Genomic DNA, 25934 nt, shown 5'->3' on the forward strand with positions numbered 1-25934 from the left:
TTCCCTACTCTTGGAGAGAAAGCAGGCAAACAACCAAGGGACAGACAGCATGGAAATAGTGATCTGAAGAACACCTGGGGCGCACAGAGGGGAGATTATTCGCTCTTCCTGGAACACCACCCTGAAAGGCAGGGTTCAGGGAGATGCCTCTTTGGGGACAAAGGAGTTGGCTGGTGCTACTTTCCTCCCCTGCCGCTCAACACAAACACAGAGCCACCTACAGAGGGCATCTCTGCCCTTACACTGGCTGCCTAACTTGCTTACACCATGTCCCACACTCATGCGCTCCGGCACAACTGCTCTTCTCTGTCAAGCTCACCTCAATCCCAGCATGATGGGCCCCTTTCCAAGAAGACCAGCACAGGCCCCTGCCCACACCACATTCCTAAACCCTAGAGTTTTAAAAGTCAGCAGGCTTGAAGTAATTAGCACTTGGTATTACATGCAACTGATGAATCACTAAAATCTACCTCTGAAACTAATAATACAGAATATGTTAACTAACTTGAATTTAAATTAAAAAATTAAAAAAAAAAACAAACAAATAAGCACTTAATGAACTTTTATTTCTAATTTGGAAGATGTATTTGTGGCTAATATTTTGAAAAATTAACTATACTGGCCTTTTTGATTTGCCAAAATGATTGACAGACCTGCTGGCATTTGAAAGGATAGGTCAATATGTTGGACAGTCCACACAAGGAAGAACTGTCTCACCAATTGATGTTTCTTGATGAGCACCTTGCCACAGGGTAGTTATACATACTTTGGACAAAATACTGTGGTATTGTGCATAGATCCCTTTTTCTTTTCACAATTTTCATTAATGCTATTACCTAAAAAAGTTATCTGGAAATGAGGAAGTCAATGACTTCCCATAGAGATCCCTTTGGAGAAACTTATGTAAATGATCTGAATTGAAGAACCTAGAGAAACCCCAATATGGAAACAGAGTTTATTCAAAAAACACTTAACTCCATTTTCTCCAGGCACTGTGCTAGGTGTCCTAGAGGGTGCAAAGATGAATAAAATATGGCTCTTGCTCTTAAAAAGAAAATAAAGTCAGCAGGCTTTGTGGGGATAGAGCCCAAAGAGCACTGTGCTGCTCCTGAAGAGAAGGCAGTATACAACCCGGAGTCAGACAGTGTGGAAACAGCAATCTGAAAAATGCCTGGGACAGATGGCAGGGAGATTATTTGCTCTTCTTGGAGTGCTTCTCTGAGAGGCAGTGGGCACTCCAGGAACAAGCTAGCTGGCACCATTCCCCCTGCCCAAGCCCCTCAGCATAAACAAAGAGCCACCTGCAAGAAGCACTACAGCACCAACACAAGACACCTAGTCTGCTTACACCAGATCCCATACCACTGCTCTCTGGTGGTACTGCCCCTCTCAGTCAAGCCTGCATCAGTCACAGTGCCGTGGGTCCCTTCTGTAGAAGACCAAAGAAACCCCTGCCCACACCACATCTTCTGACCAGAAAGCTCTGCAGTGCTTCACTTCTAGTGTAATAAGTATTAGCTCTCATTTCACAAGCAGACCAGAGTTCACAGAGTTAAAACTCACCACATTTTGAACAAGAACCAAACACTGCCCACTGCAGGCAAGGATAACCTCTGAGGATGATTGGCCTGAAGGATAGGGCAGCAAAACACAACAGCAGAGCACATGCAGCATACACCAGTGACACTCCCTGAAGCTCCAGGCCATGGATACTGTATGACCTCTTCTTCATAAAGCCGTTACTCGCAGAAGCAGGAAATATGACTGGCTTTTCTAACACAGAGAAGATAGAGACTTAGAAAAAAATGTGAAGACAGGGAGATTTATCCCAAATGAAACAATAAGATTAGGTCACAGCCAGCGATCCAATTGAAACAGATATAAATAACATGCCTGATGGAGAATTTAAAGCAATAATCATAAGGATACTTGCTGGGCTTGAGAAAAGAATGGAAGACTTCAGGGAGGCCCTTACCACAGAGACAAAAGAGTTAAAAAAGAATCAGTCAAGGACACATATTGCATGGTGCACTGGGTGTTATATGCAAGTAATGAATCATGGAACTTTACATCAAAAACTAGGGATGCACTGTAAGATGACTAACATAATAAAAAATATTATTAATTTAAAAAAAGAATCAGTCAGAAATGAAAAATGCAACAACTGAAATTGGAAACAGACTTGATGGAATTAACACAAGGCTAGAAAAAGCAGACAAATGAATAAGTGATATAGAGGACAAAATAATGGAAAATAATGAAGCTGAACAAAAGAAAGAAAGAGGAATTATGGAACACAAGAATAGACTTAGGGAACTCAGTGACTCCATCAAATGTAATAACATTCGTATTTTAGCAGTCCCAGAAGAAGAGAGAGAAAAGGGGGCAGAAAATTAACTTGAACAAGTCATAGCTAAAAACTTCCCTATCTGCAGAAGGAAACAGTTACTCAGATTCAGGATACACAGAAAACTCACACCAAAATCAACAACATCAGGCCAACAACAAACATACTACAGTTAAATTTTCAAAATGTAATGATATAGAAAAAATCTCAAAGCAGAAAGACAAAAGAAGTCCCTAACTTACAGGGAAGACCCACAAGGCCAGCTACAGATTTCTCAACAGAAACATGGCAAGACAGAAGGGAGTGGCATGATGTATTCAAGGTGCTAAATGGGAACAATCTGCAGCCAAGAATACTCTGTCTGGCAGGGTTGTCCATTCAGAATAGAAGGGGAGATAAGGAGTTTCCCAGACAAACAAAAAAATAAAGGAGTTTGTGACCACTAAAACATCTCTACAGGAAATATTAAAGGGGACTCTTTGAGTGGAAAGGAAAAACCAGAACTGACAGGGACAAAAAAGGAACAGAAAACATCTCCAGAAACAACAACAAAACAAATAATGAAATGGCATTAAATACATATCTATCACTAATTACTCTGAATGTAGATGAACTAAATGCTCCAATTAAAAGACATAAGGTATTTGAATGGATAAAATAATAAATCCATCTATATGCTGCCTACAAGAGACTCATTTTAGATCAAAAGACACCTGCAGATTGAAAAGGAGGGGATGGAGAAAATTTTATCTTGCAAAAGGATGTTAAAAGAAAGCCAAAATAGCAATACTTGTATTGAACAAACTAGACTTAAACCAAAGACTGTAACAAGAGACGGAGAAAGGCACTATATCATAATAAAGGGGGTAATCCAACAAGAAGATCTAACAACTGTAAATATTTACGCCCACAACGTGGGAGCACCGAAATACATAAAACAATTAATAACAAACAGAGAGTAATACTATAATAGGGGAATAGAACACTCCCACTTACATCAATGTACACCTCATCTAAGCAGAATATCAACAAGAAAACAATGGCTTTGAATGACACCCTAGGCCAGATGGATTTAAGAGATATATTCAGAATATTCCATCCTAAAACAGCATAATATGCATTCTTTTCCAGTACACATGGGACATTCTCCAAAATAGATCACATACAAGGTCACAAATCAGGCTTCAACAAGTACACAAAGACTGAGATCACGCCATACATCTTTTCTGACCACAAGGCTATGAAACTTGAAGTCAACCACAAGAAAAATTTGGAAAGACCACATGGAGGTTAAACAACATTTTACTTAACAAAGAATGGGTCAACCAGGAAATCAAAGAATAAATTAAAACATACATGGACTTTACATCAAAAACCAGGGATGTACTGTATGGTGACTAACATAATATAATAAAAAAATAATTGTATTAAAAAAATAAAACATACATGGAAACAAATGAAATGAAATGAAATAGAAATGAACTGAAAATGAAAACATGATGGTCCAAAACCTTTGGGATGCGACAAAATTGGTCCTAAGAGGGAAGCAGATATAGGAATATAGGCCTAGCTCAAGAGGTAAGAAAAATCTCAATTAACTACCTAACCTTATAACTAAAGGAGCTAGAGAAAGAACAACAAACAAAGCCTAGAGCCTGGAGAAGAAAGGAAATAATGAAGACTAAAGCAGAAAGAAATGAAATAGAACCTACAAATACCCCAAAAAACAGACCAATGAAAGCAGGAGCTGGTTCTTTGAAAAAATTAACAAAATTGATAAACCTCTAGCCAGACTTACAAAAAAAAAAAAAGAAAATAGAAAGGACCCAAACAAATAAAATCACAAATGAGAAAGGAGAAACAACTACCAACACCACGGAAATACAAGCAATTAGAATATTATGAAAAAACACATGCCAGCAAATTGGACAACCTGGAAGAAGTGGATACATTCCTAGAAACATACAAATGACCAAAACTGAAACAGGAAGAAATAGAAAGCTTCAACAAACTGATAACCAGCAAAGAAAGTGAATCAGTAATCAAAAATCTCCCAACAAGTGCAAGTCCAGGGCCAGATGGTTTCACAGGGGAATTCTACCAAACATTTAAAGAACAGTTAATACCTATTCTCAAACTATTCCAAAAAAAAAAATAAAAACCAGAAATGGAAGGAAAACTTCTAAATTCATTCTATGAGGCCAGCATTACCCTGATACCAAAACCAGATAAAGACTCCATTAAAAAAAAAAAGAGAGAACGAGGGGCCAATATCCCTCATGAACATGGATGCAAAAATTCTCAATAAAATGCTAGCAAACCAAATCCAATAGTACATTAAAAGAACCATTCATCAGGATCAACTGGGATCTATTCCTGGGCTGCAAGGGTGGCTCAATATTCAACAATCTACGTGATATACCACATTAATAAAAGGAAAAGAACCATACGATCCTTTCAATAGATGCAGAAAAAGCATGTGACAATGTACAACATCCATTCATGATAAAAACCCTCAACAAAGTAGGCTTAGAGGGACCCTCTAACATACCTCAACATAGTAAAGGCCATATATGAAAAGCCCATAGCTAATATCATCCTCTCTGGGGGGGAAATGAGTTTTTCCTCTATGGTCAGGAACAAGACAAGGGATGTCCACTCTCACCACTGTCATTTAACATAGCACTGGAAGGCCAAGCCACAGGAAGCATGCAACAAAAAGAAATAAAAGGCATCCAAATTGCCAGGAAGAAGTGAAACGTTCACTATTTGCAGATGACATGGCACTCTATATAGAAAACTCTAAAGGTTCTACCCCAAAATTGCTAGAACTCATACAGGAATTCAGCAAAGTGGCAGGCAGGATATAAAATCAATGCACAGAAGTCAGTTGCATTTCTATACACTAGCAATGAGGCAGAAGAAAGAGAAATTGGGGAATCGATCCCATTTACGATTGCACCAAAACCCATAAGATGCCTAGGAAGAAACCTAACCAAAGAGGAAAAGGTCTGTACTCTGACTTTTGTAGTCTGAAAACTACAAAACACTGAAGAAAGAAATTGAAGATGACACAAAGAAATGGCAAAATGCTCCACACTCATGGGTTGGAAGAACAAATATTGTGGAAAATCTATATTGCCCAAAGCAATCTACACATTTAATGCAATCCCTATGAAAATAACAACAGCATTTTTCACAGAGCTAGAATAAACAATCCTAAAATTTGTATGGAACCACAAAAGACCCCCGAATAGCCCAAGCAGCCTTGAAAAGAAAAAGCCAAGCTGGTGGCATCACGATTCTGGACTTCAACTTATATTACAAATCTGTAGTGATCAAGACAGTATGGTAGTGGCACAAAAACAGACACATAGATCAATGGAACAGAATAGAAATCCCAGAAATGAACCCACAACTATGGTCAGTTAATCCTTGACAAAGCAGGAATGAATATTCAGTGTGAAAAAGACAGTCTCCTCAGCAACTGGTGTTGGGAAAAGTGGACAGCAACATGCAAAAGAATGAAACTGGACCACTTTTCTTACACCATACACAAGAATAAATTCAAAATGGATAAAGACCTAAATTTGTGATACAGGAAAGCATTAAAATTCTAGAGGAGCACACAAGCAGAAACTCCTTTGACCTTGTCCATAGCAACTTCTTACTAGATATGTCTCCTGAGGCAAGGGAAACACAAGCAAAAATAAAGTTTGGGACTTCATCAAGATAAAAAGCTTCTGCACAGTGAAGGAAACAATCAACAAAACTGAAGGGCAACCTACAGAATGGGAGAAGATATTTGCAAATGACATATCCAATTAAGGGTTAGTAACCAATGTGTATAAAGAACTTATAAAACTCAACACCCCAAAAACAAATAATCCAGTTAAAAAATGGGCAGAAGACAGGAATAGTCATTTTTTTCAAAGAAGACATCCAGATGGCCAACAGGCACATGAAAAGATGCTCAACATCACTCATCAGGGAAATGGAAATCAAACCTACAATGCGATGCCAACTCACGTATGTCAGAATGGCTAAAATCAACAACACAAGAAACAACAGTTGTTGGTGAAGATGTGGAGAAAGGGGAGCCCTCTTGCACTATTGGTGGGAATGCTAACTGGTGCAGGCATGCTGGAAAACAGTATGGAGATAAAAATAGAACTTCACTATGATCCAGCAATTGCAGCACTAGGTATTTACTGAAAGAATAGAAAAATACTAATTCAAAGGGATACCTGCACCCTGGTGTTTATAGCAGCATTATCTACAGTAGCCAAAATATGGAAACAGCCCATGTCCGACCGATGACTGGATAAAGAAGAGGTTGTGAGCGTCACACACACACACACACACACACACACACACACACACACACAGAGGCATATTAGCCATTAAAAGGAATGAAATCTTGCCATTTGCAACTACTTGGGTGGAGGTAGAGAGTATTATGCTAAGTGAAATAAGTCAGTCAGAGAAAGACAAATACCATATAATTTTACTCATATGTGGAATTTAAGAAACAAAACAATTGAATAAGAGTGAGGGGAAAGAGAGGAAAACCAGGAAACACACTCTTAATTTACAGAGACCAAATGATGCTTGTCAGAGGGGAGGTGGGTGGGGGATTATGTTAAATAGGTGATGGGGATTAAACTATGCACTTGTTGGGATGAGCAGAGGGTGTCCTATGTAAGTGTTGAATCAGTAAATTGTACACCTAAAACTAATTTTATGCTGTATATTTACTAACTGGAATTCAAATAAAAACTTGGAAGAAAAGAAGATGTGATATATATATATATATATATATATATATTACTCATCGATAATAAAGAACGAAAATCTTGCTGTTTTTAATGATGTGAATGGAGCTACAGAGTACTACGGTAAGCAAAAGAAGTCTGTCAGAGAAAGGTAAATACCATTATTTTACTATTACGTGGAATTTGAGAAACAAAAGAAATGATCATAGGGGAGAAAATGTGAGTTATACACCAAGAAACAGACTCTTAACTATAGTGAACAAACTGATAGTTACCAGAGGGGAGGGGATGGGGGGGTGGGTAAATAGGTGATGGTGATTAAGGAGTGCACTTGTTGTGATCAGCACAGGGTGTAGTATGTAAGTGTTGAATCACTAAATTGTACACCTGAAACTAATATTACACTGTATGTTAAGTAACTGGAATTTAAATAAAATCTAAAAAAAACAGAGGAGAAAAATATTGTCAGTAGATTTTTATATTTCTTGATTTTTTGTTTAGTACATCTTTATATTTTCAAGTTCTCTTCAATAAAATTTTAAGGTAAATATAAAAAAATATCAACTTTAATCCATGTAATACTGTTAAAGGCTTACCCTAAGTATTTTAACATCATTTTTCTTCTTAAAGATCATCCAGTAGCTATGTATAGGATAAAGTTAAATTCCTTAACATAAATTCAAGGCCCTCTATGAGCTGCTGCCAAATTATAATCCCAGGCAGCAAATCTGGATTTTATCTTCTAGATCCTCTCTAGTCAAACTGGTCTCCTAACTGCCCTATCAAAGCAAGCCCTTGATTCTTTCTTCTAGGTGAACCAGTATGGTATAGTGGAAAGTACCAAAAATTTGGAGCTGGGTAGACCTGATTTTGTGGCCTTGTTCTGCTACTTCCAAGCTATTGGACTCCGGGCAGTTATTTCCCCTTTTTGACCCTTGATGTCTTCATCTGGGAAGTGGGTATAATAACCTCTCCCCACCAGGTGATTGTAAGGACTAAATGAGCCTATTAAGAGTGTCTAGCATATAGTAGGGGTAAGTAAGTGTTAGACACTGTTTTGCTTCCTGCTGGATATATTCGCCAGTTCTCATGTCTTATCCGTACTGGAATCATCCCTCAAAACTGCTCAGATTTCACTCCTCTGAACAGTTCAGGTGATAGAGGTGATTTCCATCCATATAAACACTCATGAAGTATTTAGATATTGCCTTGTGGGTTTTTTTTTTCAATCCCTCCAGCTAGCCAGCCATTCTGGTGAGGAAGACAGATATTGAAAAGAGATAATGATAATACAGTGTGATTAGTATTCTAATGGAGGAATTATTTGTGTATACACATACAAATTCCATCTTCCCATTTAGACTGTATCTCATATTTCTGAACATGCCATTCTCCTTAGCACCAGGCTGGGTACACAGAATTGCAGATAAAAAATGACCAAAATAATAATAATAATAATCATCCGATTTTTCTACCACACTTTATACCATTCAAAGCACTCTTCCAGATAACTATTTGATGTTCACAATAAGCTTGGGAAGGAAAAAGTTATGGGTCTTATCTTCTTCATTTCATAGAGAACAAAACTGAGGTTCAGAAGGATGAACTAATCCAAGTCACATAGTTAGGTAAGTGATAGAGTGAGGGTTGAAACCCCTATCTCTTGTTTCTGCATCCACTGTTTTTCCTAGTGCCTGCTGTTTTGTTATTATTGGTCATATAAAAATTATAAATGGTAAAAATAATAGTAATGGTAATAATATAACTGGTAAAAATTTTGGCTTTTATTTAACAACTGCTCTGTTCTGGATATTGGGATACTATACTCAGTATTTTATGCTTATATTCTCATTTAACATGGGTCATAACCTTTCAAGGTAGAAAGTATTATTCCTATTCTACAGTTGTGAAAACAGAGACACAGAGATAAGAAGTAACCTCATGGGTAACTGGCAATAGATTCAGGTATATCTGATTTCTGGAGTCCATGTAGTCCCAAGTACCAGTAGTTTTCAACCCTGGCTATACATTGGGAACATTAAAATCATATAGTATCTGGACCCAATCCCCAGAGATCCTAGTTTAATTGATTAGGGTAGGACTTGGGTATAGGTATTTTTAAAAACTCTCCAGTGGCTCAGTTGGGTGAGCATCCAACTCTTGGTTTCAGCTCAGGTTGTGATCTCTGGGTTGTGAGATGGAGCCCTGCATTGGACTCTGCGCTGGGCGTGTAGTCTGCTTGAGTTTCTCTCTCCCACTCCCCCTCCCCCCTGTACTCTCTTTCTCTAAAATAAATAAATAAATAAATAAATCTTTTTTAAAAAAGTTCCTCAGGTGTTGCTATGTGTAGCCAGAGTTAGGAACCACTAGGCCACATGGTGCTAACTTGGTCGCTGCAGATCAAAATGACCAGAGGTGATAATGCTGTTCCATTTCAACTGGATAGTGGAGGGGGTGTTGGACAGGAAGTGTATGCTGTAGTCAGAGCCAGAAAACACTTCTACCCAAACCTGTGTCCATCTTAGGGAAATTGCTTTTCTTGATGAGAGAGCCAGATGATGCCTCTAAAATATGAATCCCATCTCTTTTCAACTTACAGCCTAATCCAAATGGACATCAACCCAAGGCCTGGGAAAACAAACATTAGGCTCTTTATTGATGATTCATTACAAGTCAAACTCTGAAGTCACAGCAAGGGGATTTCTTGTTTGAAAGACCCCAGTGTTGTTCTGTCTTATCTCTAACTTGCCACAGTAAAACCACAATGTCAAACTGAGGAGGCAGAGATGGAAGAGTAATATAACTGGGAGTCAAGAGACCTAGATTCCAGTCTTAATACTAAAACTAACTTGCTGTGTGACCTTGACAAGATTACTTCACTACCTGTGCAATGTGGACTTGGAGTGTTTTATAGACCGATGGGTTCAGGATAGAAGTTTATATGCAAATAATGAATCATGGAACACTACATCAGAAACAAGATATACTGTATGGTGACTAACATAACATAATAAAAAATTATTATTAAAAAAAAGAAGTCTAGAGACCTATATCTCTCCCTGCTGACTTTTATTTATTTTTTATTTATTTTTTTATTAATATTGATTTTTTATTATATTATGTTAGTCACCATACAGTACATCCCCGGTTTTCGATGTAAGGCTCGATGATTCATTAGTTGTGTATAACACCCAGTGCACCATGCAATATGTGCCCTCCTTACTACCCATCCTGCTGACTTTTAAATGCTGCTTTTGGAGTACTTTAGAAGCCTGTTCTGATCATGTACTTAACCAACTTGAAAAAACCTCTTGACAGATAGATTTAGATTTAGACTCCATAATTCCCTGTTGCCTTCAGAAGAAACTCAAGCGTTTTTAACCTGGAAGTCACTATCCTCTTCCACTTGGCTTCAACTGATCTTTCTGATCTACCTTTCCACCATTTCTCTTCACGGATCCTACAATCCACACAAACAGTATTACTTGTTGTTCCATATATGTGTCTCACAATTGATCATATTTTCCCCAGATTCCCTTTACCCTATTCCCACATGCCTAAATTTACATCATTTATCCAGATTCAACTTAAGTGTTCCAAGCCTAAGCTGCTGCAAATTATTTTCTCTGACTCCTAAGGCGCTAATCATCTTGTACTTTGAATCAGGGCTCTTTGTTTTGGTGGCTCTATGTCCCTTATTAGAATGGAAGCAACTTGATATCAAGATCCAGGTGGGATTTATCTCTGTATTCAGCAAAAGCCCAAGTAAATTGCTTTGCACATAACTGGTATTCAATGAATATTTATTGAGTGAAGAAAAATGTAGTTCAGTCCATTAGAAGGACAACATAAAGAGATTTTCTTTTTTAAGTTCCCAGTTGTGACATCTTTCACACACACACAAACATGATATGGCCAAATTTCAGGGCTATTCTGAAACCTAAACTGAAATGTTTTCAATATGCTGTGTTTCTTGAGGGCTTTTGTGCCAAGCCTTATGCTCTCACAAGTGATATGACATAGACCTTGCCCTCCAGGGGCTCAAAACAAAATTGGACAATGAAATCATACATTTGGGAAACAAGTGTGAATACTATAACTCAGCATCCACATTAAAGGGTCAACCTTGAATGTCAGAAGAAATGAGGTAAGGTAGAGTTCCCTGGGGCAGAACTGTCAGAAGGCTTCATGGAAGGAATAGGACTTGAGGTGGACTTTGAGGGATGGCTAAAAATCCTTCCTTGTCCTTTCCTCTTAACAATGGTCCTCCTCTTTCTCAATGTTTGGCAAGGTCAGAAAAAGTTTGATGGTGGAAAAAGCAGCTCTGAGCTCTTTGATGACAACTACATTTGTGGCTTGAGGCTTCTCATAGGCTCCAAAATGCAAAAGAGTAAACACGTACCATCTTCTATAGCTGTCATTTCCTGAGAGGTTGTTGCCCATTCAGTAGCAATATCATTTTTTGAACTTCTATTGTATTATTGTATAAATGTTTTATATACCTAATCTTATTTTATACCCACAAAAATGTTTCCTATAATGTAGGCATTGTCCCCATTTACAGTTAATAAAACTGGCTCAGAGAAGTTTACCTAAGATTATGTAGCTAGTACTTGACTTTCTATAAAAGCAAAACAACTGCTACCACTTACTGAGTACTCATTATGTACCAAACAGATGGATGCCTCATTTCATTGTTGCAACAATCCTATGGGCATAATTATTATCTTTATTTTACAAATAAGAAAACTAAGACTCAGAGAGGTTGTGGCTTGCCAAAGGTCCCACAGCTCTGAGGCAGAGCTAGGATTCAAAATCATATCTGGGAGATTGAAGCCTGTCACATCTGAGACATCACTAAGCCTTCTGAGCCTATGATCTTTCTACCAAACTGTACTTCCTCTTAATTTCTTCTTAACTTCGGTCTACCACCTGGCTTTTACTACAAATTTGACCTCCCTCTCTAGGCCAACCTCTTCTCCCCTTCCCCTTTCTCTGTAAAATGACCATAACCAATCTTAGCACTTGTTGATTTCTTAGTAGCTCTTCAGCCTTAAGCAGCTTTCTCCCACCTTTCCTTATATCCATCCACCCCCAACCTGAGAGCACAATAAGGGGAGGTTCTTTATCCTTGTACATTCCCCCAGTTTTCTAGAATCATCTCTTACTTTCTATGAAACTCTGCCATGCTCACCTGAAAGCCTCTCTTCTCCTGTAGCCACTCATTACTCTTTTGGATCACTTGGGAGTTAGGCTCCAGGAAAGGCAGAGAATGAAAACCAAACACAGTAGATTACTAAAGCACAATGAATCCAAACAAGCAAATGTGGATAATGGCCAGCACAGCCAATTATTGCAAGAAAAAATCTGTTTCTAATACTTCTGGAGCAGATGCAAATGCTACTCATTGCAATAGTTAGCCCAGTGGAGAATTGATGGCCCTGTGGCTGAGCAAGGCCTTACAAGCACTCTTTCTCCAAACCTTAGAACAAACCAGCAGAATGCAGTCTTTTCTCTCTAGTCAAGACAGAGGAAAGAGCTAAGAAGTGCCCCCAAACACAGATATTATAGGTTTCCAGTATGGATATATTTCCAGTATGGATATATATTTTATCTCAGAACCCAAGGCAGAGTAAAAGACTCCTTGCCCCATGCTCCAACTGGAATTTATTCTCACCCCCATCAGGACATGGGTCACACTGGACTGGGACTGATTGCTTACATGCCAGCCTCACCATAAACCTCTGGAGGGCAGGGACCATGCATGGCCTTTCATCCTTTTCTTTTCCATTGCATAGCACTGTGCCTGAATAAATGAACAAATGCATGTAAGTAGATATCTCCCCCACCCTACTCTAAAAGGAAAGTCCTAAGTCCCTTTGTAGAAACTACACAAAAGCCCTCTCCAAAGCCAGGCCTGGTTAGAAGCAGTGACGTCAAAGGAGGACAGGATATTGACTTGTATAATTTTGCTCTCCTAAAAGCTAATGCTTAGAAAATAGAAGGGAGAAGATAGCTAAAACTATTTAAGAAATAAAAATGTGATACTCAAGAAGCCAAGGTTCAAGCTCCGTCTCCATATCCTACAACATGGGTGACTCTGGGAAGTTGTTTCACTTCTCTGAGCCTCAGGTTTTCCCTAATGGGGAAATAAATGTGAAATGGCAGGGGGAAACCTATCTCATAGGTCTATCACAATGATTAGATACAATAGAAAAAGAGAAAGCATCCAGTTCTATGTCTGGAACAGAAAAGAGCCCTTGACAAGGTTATATCAGCAAACAATACTGATTTTATTGTAAGTTCACTGCCATGGAACAATGCAATTTAACATGCACCTTGTGTTTGCTATTTTAATTGCTAAGGAAAAATGTAAAGAATATCAGGCCCACTCAAATGCTGGATTGATGTAAGGGTTGGAGATAGAAGACAGGAGAGTGGTGTGGTTGGATCACTAAAGCAATGAGGCCTGTGCATTGGCTCTTGACATGGCAGGCAAAGCTCTGAACAAAAGAGCTGAAATGGAGTGACAACTGGAAGGTGCACAGTGGGTCAGCGGAGGTGACAGCTCCCTCCCTCTGACTGTTATTCAGGCTCCTGGCCAGCACTTGGGGCTAACAACTATCAGTTATATGTCAGGGTCAGAATTGTTTGCAGCTATGCTTAACTGATATCTGTTCTGATGCCTGGAATCTATCACTGGAGTGGCAGACAAAATGGGGAGGAAGGGAGGGATAAGAGGTGAGGAGTGAGCAAAGTTCAAAGAGGCAACTACAGAGACGTGTCTAGTAAGAAGTTGCTACGGCCAGTGTCAAAGACGTTTCTGCCTGTGTTCTGTAGGATTCTGATGGTTATAGCAGCATTATAAAGAGTAGCCAGATTATGGAAAGAGCCCAAATGTCCATTGATTGAGGAAGGGATAAAGAAGTCGTGATATATATATATATATATAAAATGAAATATTACTCAGCTATCAAAAAAATGAAATCCTGCCATTGGAATGACGTGGATGGAGCTAGAGCATATTATGCTAAGCGAAATAAGTCAGTCAGAGAAAGGCAAGTACCATATGATTTCACTCATATGTGGAATTTAAGAAACAAAACAGATGAACATAGGGGGAAACAAAGAGAGAGGCAAACCATAAAACAGACTCTTAACTAAGGAGGACAAACTAAGGGTTGCTGGAGGGCAAGTGGGTGGGGGGCTGGACTAAATGGGTGATGGGTATTAAGGAGGGCACTTGTGATGAGCACTGAGTGTTATATTTAAGTGATGAATCACTAAATGCTACTCTTAAAATGTGTTACACTGTATGTTAACTAACTGGAATTTAAATAAAAACTTGAAAAAAAAAAACAACAAAGAGGCAGAAGTTTGGCTGATGTTCCACCAAGGCCAGAACAATTACCTCAGTTCTGTTTTCTGTGGCTAAGGCTGGAGGCATGGGGCTTTGAAAAAAAGCTGCATCACACTAGCCTGTTGCTGACTGATTTAAGGTAGTAAACAAAACCAAGCAATGATGTGGCCCAAATTTAGATAGTCTAGCTGATACTGGACAGTAAAATCAGTACTTACACTAACAGAAACTATTAGTTGCTGCCAAAAGTCTGGAGCAGGACTATGGTGGAAGGGGAAGGGGGAATGCCTCTGGAATTTAACTGCAGTAGACCATGGTTAGGGAGGGCTAAGTTACTGTGTGTGCTAAACTTATAGGATCTGGCAAATCTTAGGAAGACAAAAGGCAGGGAAAAGGAATTAATAACATTTTAAATACTGATTATATGGCAGATATTTTGTTATTTCTTTTAACCTTAGCAATAATTCTGTGGGATGAGCTGTCTCTCCTATTTATAGATACAGAAACCAAGGTGCATAGATCTTAAATAACTTAACTATTAATCATACAGACAGATGCTTCAGTGGGTCAAGCCAAAGAATTCAGTCAGTTACGTAGTAGAAATCTTATCAGACTCCCATAGAATAGCTTTTACTGAATTGTGCTCTGAGACAATGCTGTCAGCCCATTTTGAGGTATTTATATGCAACAATCCTTGAGAGAAAATGCTTCTTAGAAGTATTCTCTGGCTTCAAAAATGGATGAATTGTGCTTTTTTGAAGCTCAGTGTTACCTTAAGAGCATGCATTTATATGACTATTGAGTTTTTTCTCTTTTCATTTTCTCTAGAAAGTTTGAAGCCAAAGCTGTGACACTGTTCCAGCAAGTGTGTAAGACTTCATAGCAGATGTTTTGTGTACTAACTCCATTCTTTCCATATCCCTACTAGCCTACCTTTTTTTCCCTCTCTTGGCTTCATTTTTCCTCACCTGTACTCTCTAGAATCTAAGGCAGAAGTCAGCAAACATTTTCTGTAAACTATCAGATAGTTAATATTTTAGGACTTGTAGGCCATAAGAAGATCTCTGTTGCTACTACTTAATTCTGCTGTTTTAGTGTGAAAGTAGCTTTAGACAATATGTAAATGAGGTGGTGTGTTTCTGTCGATGGATACAGAAACTTGAATTTCTGGGGCGCCTGGGTGGCGCAGTCCTTAAGCGTCTGCCTTCGGCTCAGGGCGTGATCCCAGCGTTCTGGGATTGAGCCCCACTTCAGGCTCCTCTGCTAAGAGCCTGCTTCTTCCTCTCCCACTCCCCCTGCTTGTGTTCCCTCTCTCGCTGGCTGTCTCTGTCAAATAAATAAATAAAATCTTTAAAAAATTTAAAAAAAAGAAACTTGAATTTCTTATAATTTTCATATTATGAAATTTCTTATAAATTTCATATTATTTTTCTTTTGATATTTTTCAGTTAAGGCCATAGTTTGTTAAGCCCTGACATAAGCCTCAAGAGAGTAGGGACTTTGTATGTCTTATCATTCTTATGTTCTCAACACCTGGAATGGGGCCAGGAACACAGCAAGTACTAAATAAATACTTGTTGAATAAATTATTCTTACTATTTTTAAGTTCTTGTATTTTCTATATTGTGAAAGCCTTAAATCCTTTCCAGAACAGGACAGGATAAAAAAAACAAGGCACATTTTTCATCTAGCTAGAAATAAAAGAGCCACAATTTAGATCTGAGCCTTTGTGATATCAAAGTCCATATTCTGTCCATTATACCATATTGTCTTCATAGAACTATGTACCGCCCTCCAGATACCCTCTGGATTAGCCCCAACCTCTGAACATGAGTCTCCAATTAAATTTACCAAAGTTAGCCACATCTTGAATTTGTAATTTAATAAGTCCAGAGTTTTGCAGAAGTTGTGCCCCTTTGTCCCTATTTTGACTAATCTGAAAAGTGAGAATGCGAAGCCATCAGTTCACCGATTTCAAAGCTTCTTATACGAAGGTAAAGGGATAGTTCTGCCTTATTAGAAATAACACAGGCTTTGGTACCTGCCAGACTTGGTAAAATTGAGATCCCAGCTCTGCCAGTTAGTAACTATGAACCTTTGGCAAGCCACTTAGCTCTAAGATCCTCAGTTTTCTAGTAGAAACAAAACAGTAATACATTCTTCACAGTAAGGTTGTGAGGATCGGAAATAGTTTGTCAGTACCTAGTACAGTGCCACGGACACAGCAGATACTGGCAACAGCAGCGATAATAATATTGATAAAAAATATCATTATTATTAATTTATTCTACAAATAATGAGTGCCTACCTTGTGACAGTCAAGCATTGTTCTAAGCACTTGGGATATAGAGGTAAATAAAACAGGCCCCAAATCCTCACCCTCATTAAGTTTACACTCTAGTGATTATTGTGAATGGCTTTTCTGTTCTTACCCACCATTCCAATATTACTGGTAGTAAATTGGAAAGATTCCTACTTAAATATCTCCACCCTCAGAAAGATCTTAAGGTGCAAAATAATTGGTTTAAATTCTGATTCCAATGGGGTTCCCAAGCACTTACCCTCTTTGTGATGAGCCAGGGGCCGAGGAGCTGGTCTCTTTATGTGGAAAGAGGGGGCTTTGGTGGGCCCAGAGCCTGGCACAGGTCCATTGGTGGCCTTTTGTATGGCCTTGGTCCCTCCGTCCTGCAGCCTAGACACCAACTTCCCAACATCCACTTCAGGACAGGACTCCAGCTTGCCATCTGAAACAGGCCTGCTGCTTGGAGACTTCCTTCCAGTGTCAGCTTCCCCACTCCTCTGAATAGGCAGTTTTGGGTATTGTGGTAGCTTGGGGACTTCTATACTGCTGCTGATAATACCATTGGGTGTTTGATGTTGGATTTCATCTAGGAAAAGGTAGTGCAAAGAGGGAAGATTAATGCTAACTTTATTACCATTTTGTTTTTATACATGCACACATAATATTAAAAATTTTACACATTTTCAATGGAGCTATTATCGTGGAACAAATCACTGATACTCACAAAATCAGTCTCTACCTACCCCAATTCATGTGGAGTCCAGATTCCATCAAATAGAGAACTCAGTTCAAGATCTGAGTTTGGTTTTCACCACCACAATTTAGTAAAACCATAATATATACCAAGATGATTTATTCAAAGGGATATGTAATTTAAAAGGGACTTGAGTCCCCAATTATAATTCTTTTTAAAGAGACATCAGTTAATCTTTAACTATTTCTCTTTCTCTCAAAAGTAATTTGTTAAAATCTCTCAAATTTAAAGTTAATAAACTTAACAGAATTTAAATTTATTCTCCATCCTCATAAAGAAACATCCAACTGGCCACTTTATGTTCTTCCCTTAGCTTTTGTGGTCTGCGATTTTATGTGACAATAGTACCTACTTTTCAGTTGTTCTGTCTTACTTGAAGCTTTGAGACTCTAATGAGAGCCAAGGATACTCTCCCTAGATAAATTAACCCACACAAATACATGAACAATTTTAATAACTAATTTTAAGAGATTCATAGAGTCCCTTAAAGCTGTTAACCCCTGATTGAGAACTCCTGCTGTAAAGAAACTGTCACCTTTCTTCATAATAGAAAACCTAGATCAGAGTGTAGTGGTAAAGAAGAGAGGTTCTGGTTGACTAAATGAGACTTGAGAAACATGTCGAGCAGTTGCAATGTATGTCTTGTTGGATCCCGATTTAAAAAAAAATATCAGGAGAATTTGAACTTTGACTAGATAATGATCTTAAGGAATTACTGTTTGTTTTGTTTTCTTTCAGGTATGATGATGGTATCATAATTTTGGTTTAAAAAAGTCCTCATCTTTCAGAGATATATACTGAAACATTTATGGATGAAATGACATACATGATGTCTTGGTTGGGCATATGGGTAGGGGTACAGATGAAACAAGAACGGGCATATGGGTGGTAAATGTTGAAGCTTGGGTGATAGGCACATGGGGAGTGTGTTATAATTTTTTTTAACTTTGGCATATGTTTGAAACTCTCCATAGTAAAATGTTATAAGAAATTCAGGCTTTGGAGTCAGATAGCCAGATCTGAATCTCAGTTCTGCTTCCTATCAACTCTAGGAACTCGAGCAAATTCATAATCTCTCTGTACCTCATGTTTTCTCCTCAGTAAAATGGGAATAATAATAGTACCTACTTCATGAGGTTGTAGTGAGGGTTACATGAGATGGTATACTTATTTCAGTGCCTGGGACATAATAAACACTATAATTGTTAGTTATTATTTATGCTATTATACTCTAAGAGGGCAGTAAGGCAAGAGTTTTTATGTGGGAAGGAAGGGTTAAGTTTTGCTGCAAAGACTTTTTCCCCCAGATAACTTTCTTCTCCTTGAGAACCAGTCACCAATCACTGCTGCCACCATTATAGGGATCAGGGCCCAAAGCATTCCCTCTATAGTTTCCCTACTCTGTACCAAGGTAGGTATATAGCCCTCCTTTTATTAACCCTAGCACAATTGCCATCAGACTAGAACATTCAAACAAAAATTTACCAAAGGCTCACAAATAATAGTAGGGGCATAAACACAAAGGAGCCATGTAACTAGATCACATGCTTCCAGGACATGCCTTATGGCAGAGGCCACCTGTAAACCTCTAGCGTTTAGGAGTAACCTTAAGCACATTTACCCTCTCAGAACAATGAAGTGAACAGTGACATGAATTTCTTCTCTCACATGCTTTAGGCCCAACATCTCAGTTACATGTTTCTTTTTATTTTTTTTTAAGATTTTATTTATTTATTTGACAGAAAGAGACAGCCAGAGAGAGAGGGAACACAGCAGGGAGAGTGGGAGGGGAAGAAGCAGGCTCCCAATGGAGGAGCCCGAAGTGGGGTTTGATCCCAGGACTCTGGGATCACGCCCTGAGCTGAAGGCAGATGCTTAATGACTGAGCCACCCAGGTGCCGCTCAGTTACATGTTTCTATTTGAACAGTTTCTTCTAGTAGAAAGACCCTAGGAAATTTCACCCAAGCTCTACTTTAGAAGACACCACAGGGGTTGGCTGTGCCCTATATGGTAACAGCATTGTTACCATCTCAATACAGTTAGGGAGGTCCAATTTCCTAAAGATCATCCACATACACAGTCTCAGAGAGGTCACTACCTTCCACGTGGGAAAGGATCTTTTGCCGACTCAAGAAAATAGGGGATGGAATGATAGCAGCAATGGGGACTTTGTAACTAGACCCTCTGCCAAAGGACACTATTTCTAAGTTCTGGAATATGCTGAATTATTATTGACAAAATGAGAAAATGGTAATGACAATACCATGATGACATGGTAATGACAATGACAGTGATGATAGTGGTAACAGATACCATTATTTGAGCACTTTCTCTGTGCCAGGCCCTGTTCTAAGTGCTTCACAAGGATTATCACACCATTATCTTCAAAACTGCTCTATAAAGAGGTGAACTCTTATTAGTCCCATTTTACAGATAAGGAATCTAATCTAGCCACATGGAGTTAAGATGGCGGAGGAGTAGTCCCCTGGTCCCCTGAGTCGAGCTGGATAGGTACCAGACCATCCTGAAAACCCACAGAATCAGCGTGAGATGTAGGAAGACACATCTGTAAGAACATCTCCAGCGCTAAGTATTGAGGTACGAAGCAGGGAGCCGTGAATCCAAGCACAGATATGGGAGGATAGACGGAAGGGGGAGGGAGCATCCGTGCTTGGGCGGCGGGAAGTGGTAGCCACCTGCACTGGGGAGCGGGCTGGACTTGTGGACCGGCACACCTGAGAGAGCAGACTGAGACCCTGAGCCTGGGAACGTGTGTGTAACCAGGCTGAAAACCGGCGCTCCAGAGTGCACGTGAACCATACTGAAACAGGGAGCTTGGGAGAGCATGGGGGCAGCTGGCGGCTGGCAGAGTTAGAAACACAAAGGACAGAGACGTGCCGGCCCTGGAAGTGAGGGCTGGGACGCCAGCTTTGGGGCGCACAACCCGGGATGCTGCAGGGTTTTGGAAGCACCAACGGAAACAGAGTTAAAGAGGCCAGGAGAGCTCAGTGGAGAGCGGACTGCGATCTCTCTGTTCTGAGACAGAGGCTGGGATTCAGCCACTGCTGCTCTGACTCTCAGAAGACACACAGAAAACTGCCAGGGAAAGCCTCCAGAGAACAAAAGCCCGGAAATACCAGCTCACATTGTGCCAATACCCATCCCCCTCGCAGGGGACAGGGAGACTTTACCCAAACAGGGTTGGCTGAATATCAGCGCTGCAGGCCCCGCCCCAGAAGGCAGGCTGAAAAATCAAGAAGCCCACATCCTTAAGGTCCCTATAAAACAAGAGCACACTGCCTGGGTCCTGGTCAATAATTTGGGCTCTGGGTAACCGTGCAACTTTTCCTCATTAGAATGACAAGAAGGAGAAATCCCCCCAAGCAAAGAAAAGATAATGAGTCTGTGGCCTCTGCCACAGAACTGACGGATATGGATATAACCAAATTATCAGAAATGGAGTTCAGAGTAACAATGGTCAAGATGATGTGTAGACTTGAAAAAAATAGTAACGAAAATATTAACGAGAATATAGAATCTCTAAGGGCGGAAATGAGAGTGAATCCGGCAGAAATTAAAAATGCTATGAATCAAATAGAGTCAAAACTAGATGCTCTGACGGCCAGGGTAAATGAGGCAGAAGAACGAATTAGTGAATTGGAGAATGGGATGATAGAAGGGAAAGCTAAAACAGAAACTTGGCGCAAAAAAAATCCAATCTCAAAATTGTAGGTTACGGGAGATTACTGACTCAATGAAACGTTCCAATGTCAGAATCATTGGCATCCCTGAGTGGGTGGAGAAAGAGAGAGGTCTAGAAGAGATATTTGAACAAATTGTAGCTGAAAACTTCCCTAATCTAGCAAAGGAAACAAGCATTCGTGTCCAAGAGGCAGAGAGGACCCCTCCCAAGCTCAACCATGACAAACCTACACCACGTCACGTCATAGTGCATTTCGCAAATATTAGATCCAAGGATACAGTACTGAAAGTGGCCAGGGCAAAGAAAGTTCTCACATACAAAGGCAAAAACATTAGGATTATGTCAGACCTGTCTATACAGACCTGGAATGAGAGAAAGGGTTGGGGGGCACTTTTAAAGCTCTTTCAGAGAAAAAAATGCAGCCAAGGATCCTTTATCCAGCAAGGCTATCATTCAGAATTGATGGAGAGATAAGGACCTTCCAGAATCGCCAGTCACTGACCAATTTTGTAACCACGAAACCAGCCCTACAGGATATATTAAGGGGGGTTCTATAAAAGTTAAAAAGGCCCCAAGAGTGATACAGAACACAAAGTCACAATCTATAGAAACAAAGACTTTACAGGCAAGATGACATCATTAAAATCATATTTCTAATTAATCACTCTCAATATGAATGGCCTAAATGCTCCCATAAAGCCACAGGGTTGCAGATTGGATAGAAAGACATGACCCATCCATTTGCTGTCTACAAGAGACTCATTTTGAACCTGAAGATACATCCAGAATGAAAGTGAAGGGATGGAAAACCATTTTTCATGCCAATGGACCTCAAAAGAAAGCTGGGGAAGCAATTTTCATATCAGAGAGATTAGATTTTAAACTAAAGACTGTAGTTAGAGATACAGAAGGACACTATATTATTCTTAAAGGATGTATCCAACAAGTGGATATGACAATTATAAATATCTATGCCCCCAACAGGGGAGCAGCAAGATACACAAGCCAACTCTTAACCAGAATAAAGAGACATATAGATAAAAATATGTTAATAGTAGGGGACCTCAACACTCCACTATCAGCAACAGGCAGATCACCTAAGCAGAAAATCAAAAAAGAAACAAGAGCTTTGAATGCCAGACTAGACCAGATGTACCTCATAGATATATATAGAACACTACAACCCAGAACAAAAGAATACTCATTCTTTTCGAATGCACATGGAACCTTCTCCAGAATAGACCATATGCTGGGTCACAAAACAGGTCTCAACCAATAGCAAAAGACTGAAATTTTTCCCTGCATATTCTCAGACCACAATGCTTTGAAATTGGAACTCAATCACAAGGAAAAATTTGGAAAAAAACTCAAACACTTGGAGACTAAGAACCATCCTGCTCAAGAATGATTCGATAAACCAGGAAATCAAAAATCAATTTAAACAATTTATGGAGACCAACGAGAATGAAAACACAATGGTCCAAAACCTATGGAACACTGCAAAGGCAGTCGTAAGGGGAAAATACATAGCCATCCAAGCCTGACTCAAAAGAATAGAAAAATCTAAAATGCAGTTTTTATATTCTCACCTCAAGGAGCTAGAACAGGATCAGAAGAATAGGCTTAATCAATGCACGTGAAAGCAGCAAATATCAAATATCAGATCTAATCTGATCAAGATTAGAGCAGAGATCAATGAATTAGAAACCAGGAGCACAGTAGAGTAGATAAACAGAACTAGAAGCTGGTTCTTTGAAAGAATAAATAAGATCGATAAGCCACTGGCCAGACTTATTCAAAAGAATAGAGAAAGGACCCAGATTAATAAAATTATGAATGAAAAGGGAGAGGTCACAACCAACACCATTGAAACAGGAAGGATCATTAGAAACTTTTTTCAACAGCTTTATGCCAATAAATTAAACAACCTGGAAGACATGGATGCCTTCCTGGAAACCTATAAACTATCAAGACTGAAACAGGAAGAAATTGATTTTTTAAACAGGCCAATTAATTATGAAGAGATTAAAGCAGTGATCAAAAACCTCCCCACAAACAAGAGTCCGGGGCCTGATGGATTCCCCGGGGAATTCTACCAACATTCAAAAAAGAAATAATATCTATTCTCCCGAAGCTGTTTCAAAAAATAGAAACAGAAGGAAAACTACCAAACTCGTTCTATGAGGCCAGTATTACCTTGACCCCAAACCGGGCAAAGACCCCATCAAAAAGGAGAATTACAGACCGATATCCCTGATGAATATGGACGCCAAAATTCTCAACAAGATCCTAGTTAATAGGATCCAATGGTACATTAAAAGGATTATCCATCATGACCAAGTGGGATTCATCCCTGGGACTCAAGGGTGGTTCAACATTTGCAAATCTATCAGTGTGATACATCATATCAACAAGAAAAGAGTCAAGAACAATATGATCCTCTCAATAGATGCAGAAAAAGCATTTGACAAAATACAGCATCCTTTCCTGATTAAAACCCTTCAGAGTGTAGGGATACAGGGCACATTCCTCAATTTCATAAAAACCATCTATGAAAAGCCTACAGCAAATATCATTCTCAATGGGGAAAAGCTGGAAGCCTTTCCCTTAAGATCAGGAACATGACAAGGATGCCCCCTCTCGCCATTATTATTCAACATAGTACTAGAAGTCCTTGCAACAGCAATCAGACAACAAAAAGGGATAAAAGGTATCCGAATTGGCAAAGAAGAAGTCAAACTGTCTCTCTTCACAGATGACATGATACTCTATATGGAAAACTCAAAAGAATCCATCCCCAAACTACTAGAAGTGATAGAGCGATTCAGTAATGTGGTGGGATACAAAATCAATGCTAAGAAATCAGTTGCATTTGTATACATGAACAATGAGACTGAAGAAAGAGAAATTAGGGAATCCATTCCATTTACAATAGCACCAAAAATTATATGTTAGCTTGGAATTAACTTAACCAGAGAGGTAAAGGATCTATATTCTAGAAACTACAAATCACTCTTGAAAAACATTGAAGAAGACACAAAAAGCTGGAAAAATATTCCATGCTCATGGATCGGAAGAATTAACATAGTTAAAATGTCTATGCTACCCATAGCAATCTACACTTTCAATGCCATCCCGATCAAAATACCAATGACATTTTTCAAGGAACTGGAACAAACAGCCCTTAAATTTGTGTGGAACCAGAAAAGGCTCCAAATCACCAAGGACTTTTTGAAAAGGAAACACAAAGCTGGGGGCATCACAATGCCAGATTTCGAGCTGTACCACAAAGCTGTGATCACAAAGACAGCATGGTACTGGCACAAAAACAGACACATAGACCAATGGAACAGAATAGAGAACCCAGAAATGGACCTTCGGCTATTTTGGCAACTAATCTTTGACAAAACAGGAAAACACATCCAGTGGAAAAAAGATAGTCTCTTCAATAAATGGTGCTGGGAAAATTGGACAGCTACATGCACAAGAATGAAACTTGACCACTCTCTCACACCATACACAAAGACAAGCTCCAAATGGATGAAAGACCTCGATGTGAGACAGGAATCCATCAAAATCCTAGAGAACATAGGCAGCAACCTCTATGACATCGGCCACAGCAAGTTTTTTCATGACACATCTCCAATGGCAAGAGAAACAAAAGATAAAATGAACCTGTGGGACTTCATCAAGATAAAAAGCTTCTGCACAGCCAAGGAAACAGTCAAAAAAACTAAGGGGCAGCCCATGGAATGGGAGAAGATATTTGCGAATGACGCTGCAGATAAAAGACTGGTATCCAAGAGCTACAAAGAACTTCTCAAACTCAATACACAAGAAACAAATAAACAAATCATAAAATGGGCAGAAGGTATGAACAGACACTTTTCCAATGAAGACATACAAATGGCTAACAGACACATGAGAAAATGTTCAAAATCATTAGCCATCAGGGAAATTCATATCAAAACCACACTGAGATACCACCTTACACCAGTTAGAATGGCAAAAATTGACAAGGCAGGAAACAACAATTGTTGGAGAGGATGTGGAGACAGGGGATCCCTCTTACATTGTTGGTTGGAATGCAAGTTGGTACAGCCACTCAGGAAAACAGTGTGGAGGTCCCTTAAAAAGTTAAAAATTGAGCTACCCTATGATCCAGCCATTGCACTACTGGGTATTTACCCCAAAGATACAGATGTAGTGAAGAGAAGGGCCTTATGCACCAGAATGTTCATAGCAGCATTGTCCATAATAGCTAAATTGTGGAAGGAGCCGAGATGCCCTTCAACAGATGACTGGATTTAGAAGATGTGGTCCGTATATACAATGGAATATTACTCAGCCAGCAAAAGGAATGATTTCTCAGCATTTGCTGCAACATGGATAAGACTGGAGGAGATAATGCTACGTGAAATAAGTCAAGCATAGAAAGACAATTATCATATGGTTTCACTCATTTATGGAACATAAGAAGTAGGAAGATTGGTAGGGTAAGAAAGGGAAGAAGAAGGGGGGGTAAACAGAAGGGGAAATGAACCACGAGAGACTATGGACTCTGGGAAACAAACTGAGGGCTTCGGGGGAGGGGGGAATGGGATAGGCTAGTGACAGGTATTAGGGAGGGCACGTATTGCATCGTGCACTGGGTGTTATGCGCAAGTAATGAATCATGGAACTTTACATCAA

The 25934-nt window shown here is 39.3% G+C and overlaps 1 protein-coding gene across 6 annotated transcripts in view; it reads right to left on the reverse strand.

Annotated features, from left to right (window-relative positions):
• OPHN1 (oligophrenin 1) overlaps nt 1-25934 on the reverse strand; it is a 517756-nt gene that overhangs the window by 20021 nt on the left and 471801 nt on the right. For all 6 annotated transcript variants that reach the window (XM_048213332.2, XM_057312198.1, XM_048213330.2 and 3 more), the window contains one exon: nt 17044-17370. In XM_048213332.2, coding sequence (XP_048069289.1) covers nt 17044-17370 — 327 coding nt within the window. The remainder of the gene's footprint in view (nt 1-17043; nt 17371-25934) is intronic.

The sequence above is a fragment of the Ursus arctos genome, chromosome X (assembly GCF_023065955.2).
Source record: "Ursus arctos isolate Adak ecotype North America chromosome X, UrsArc2.0, whole genome shotgun sequence".
Lineage (NCBI taxonomy): Eukaryota > Metazoa > Chordata > Mammalia > Carnivora > Ursidae > Ursus > Ursus arctos.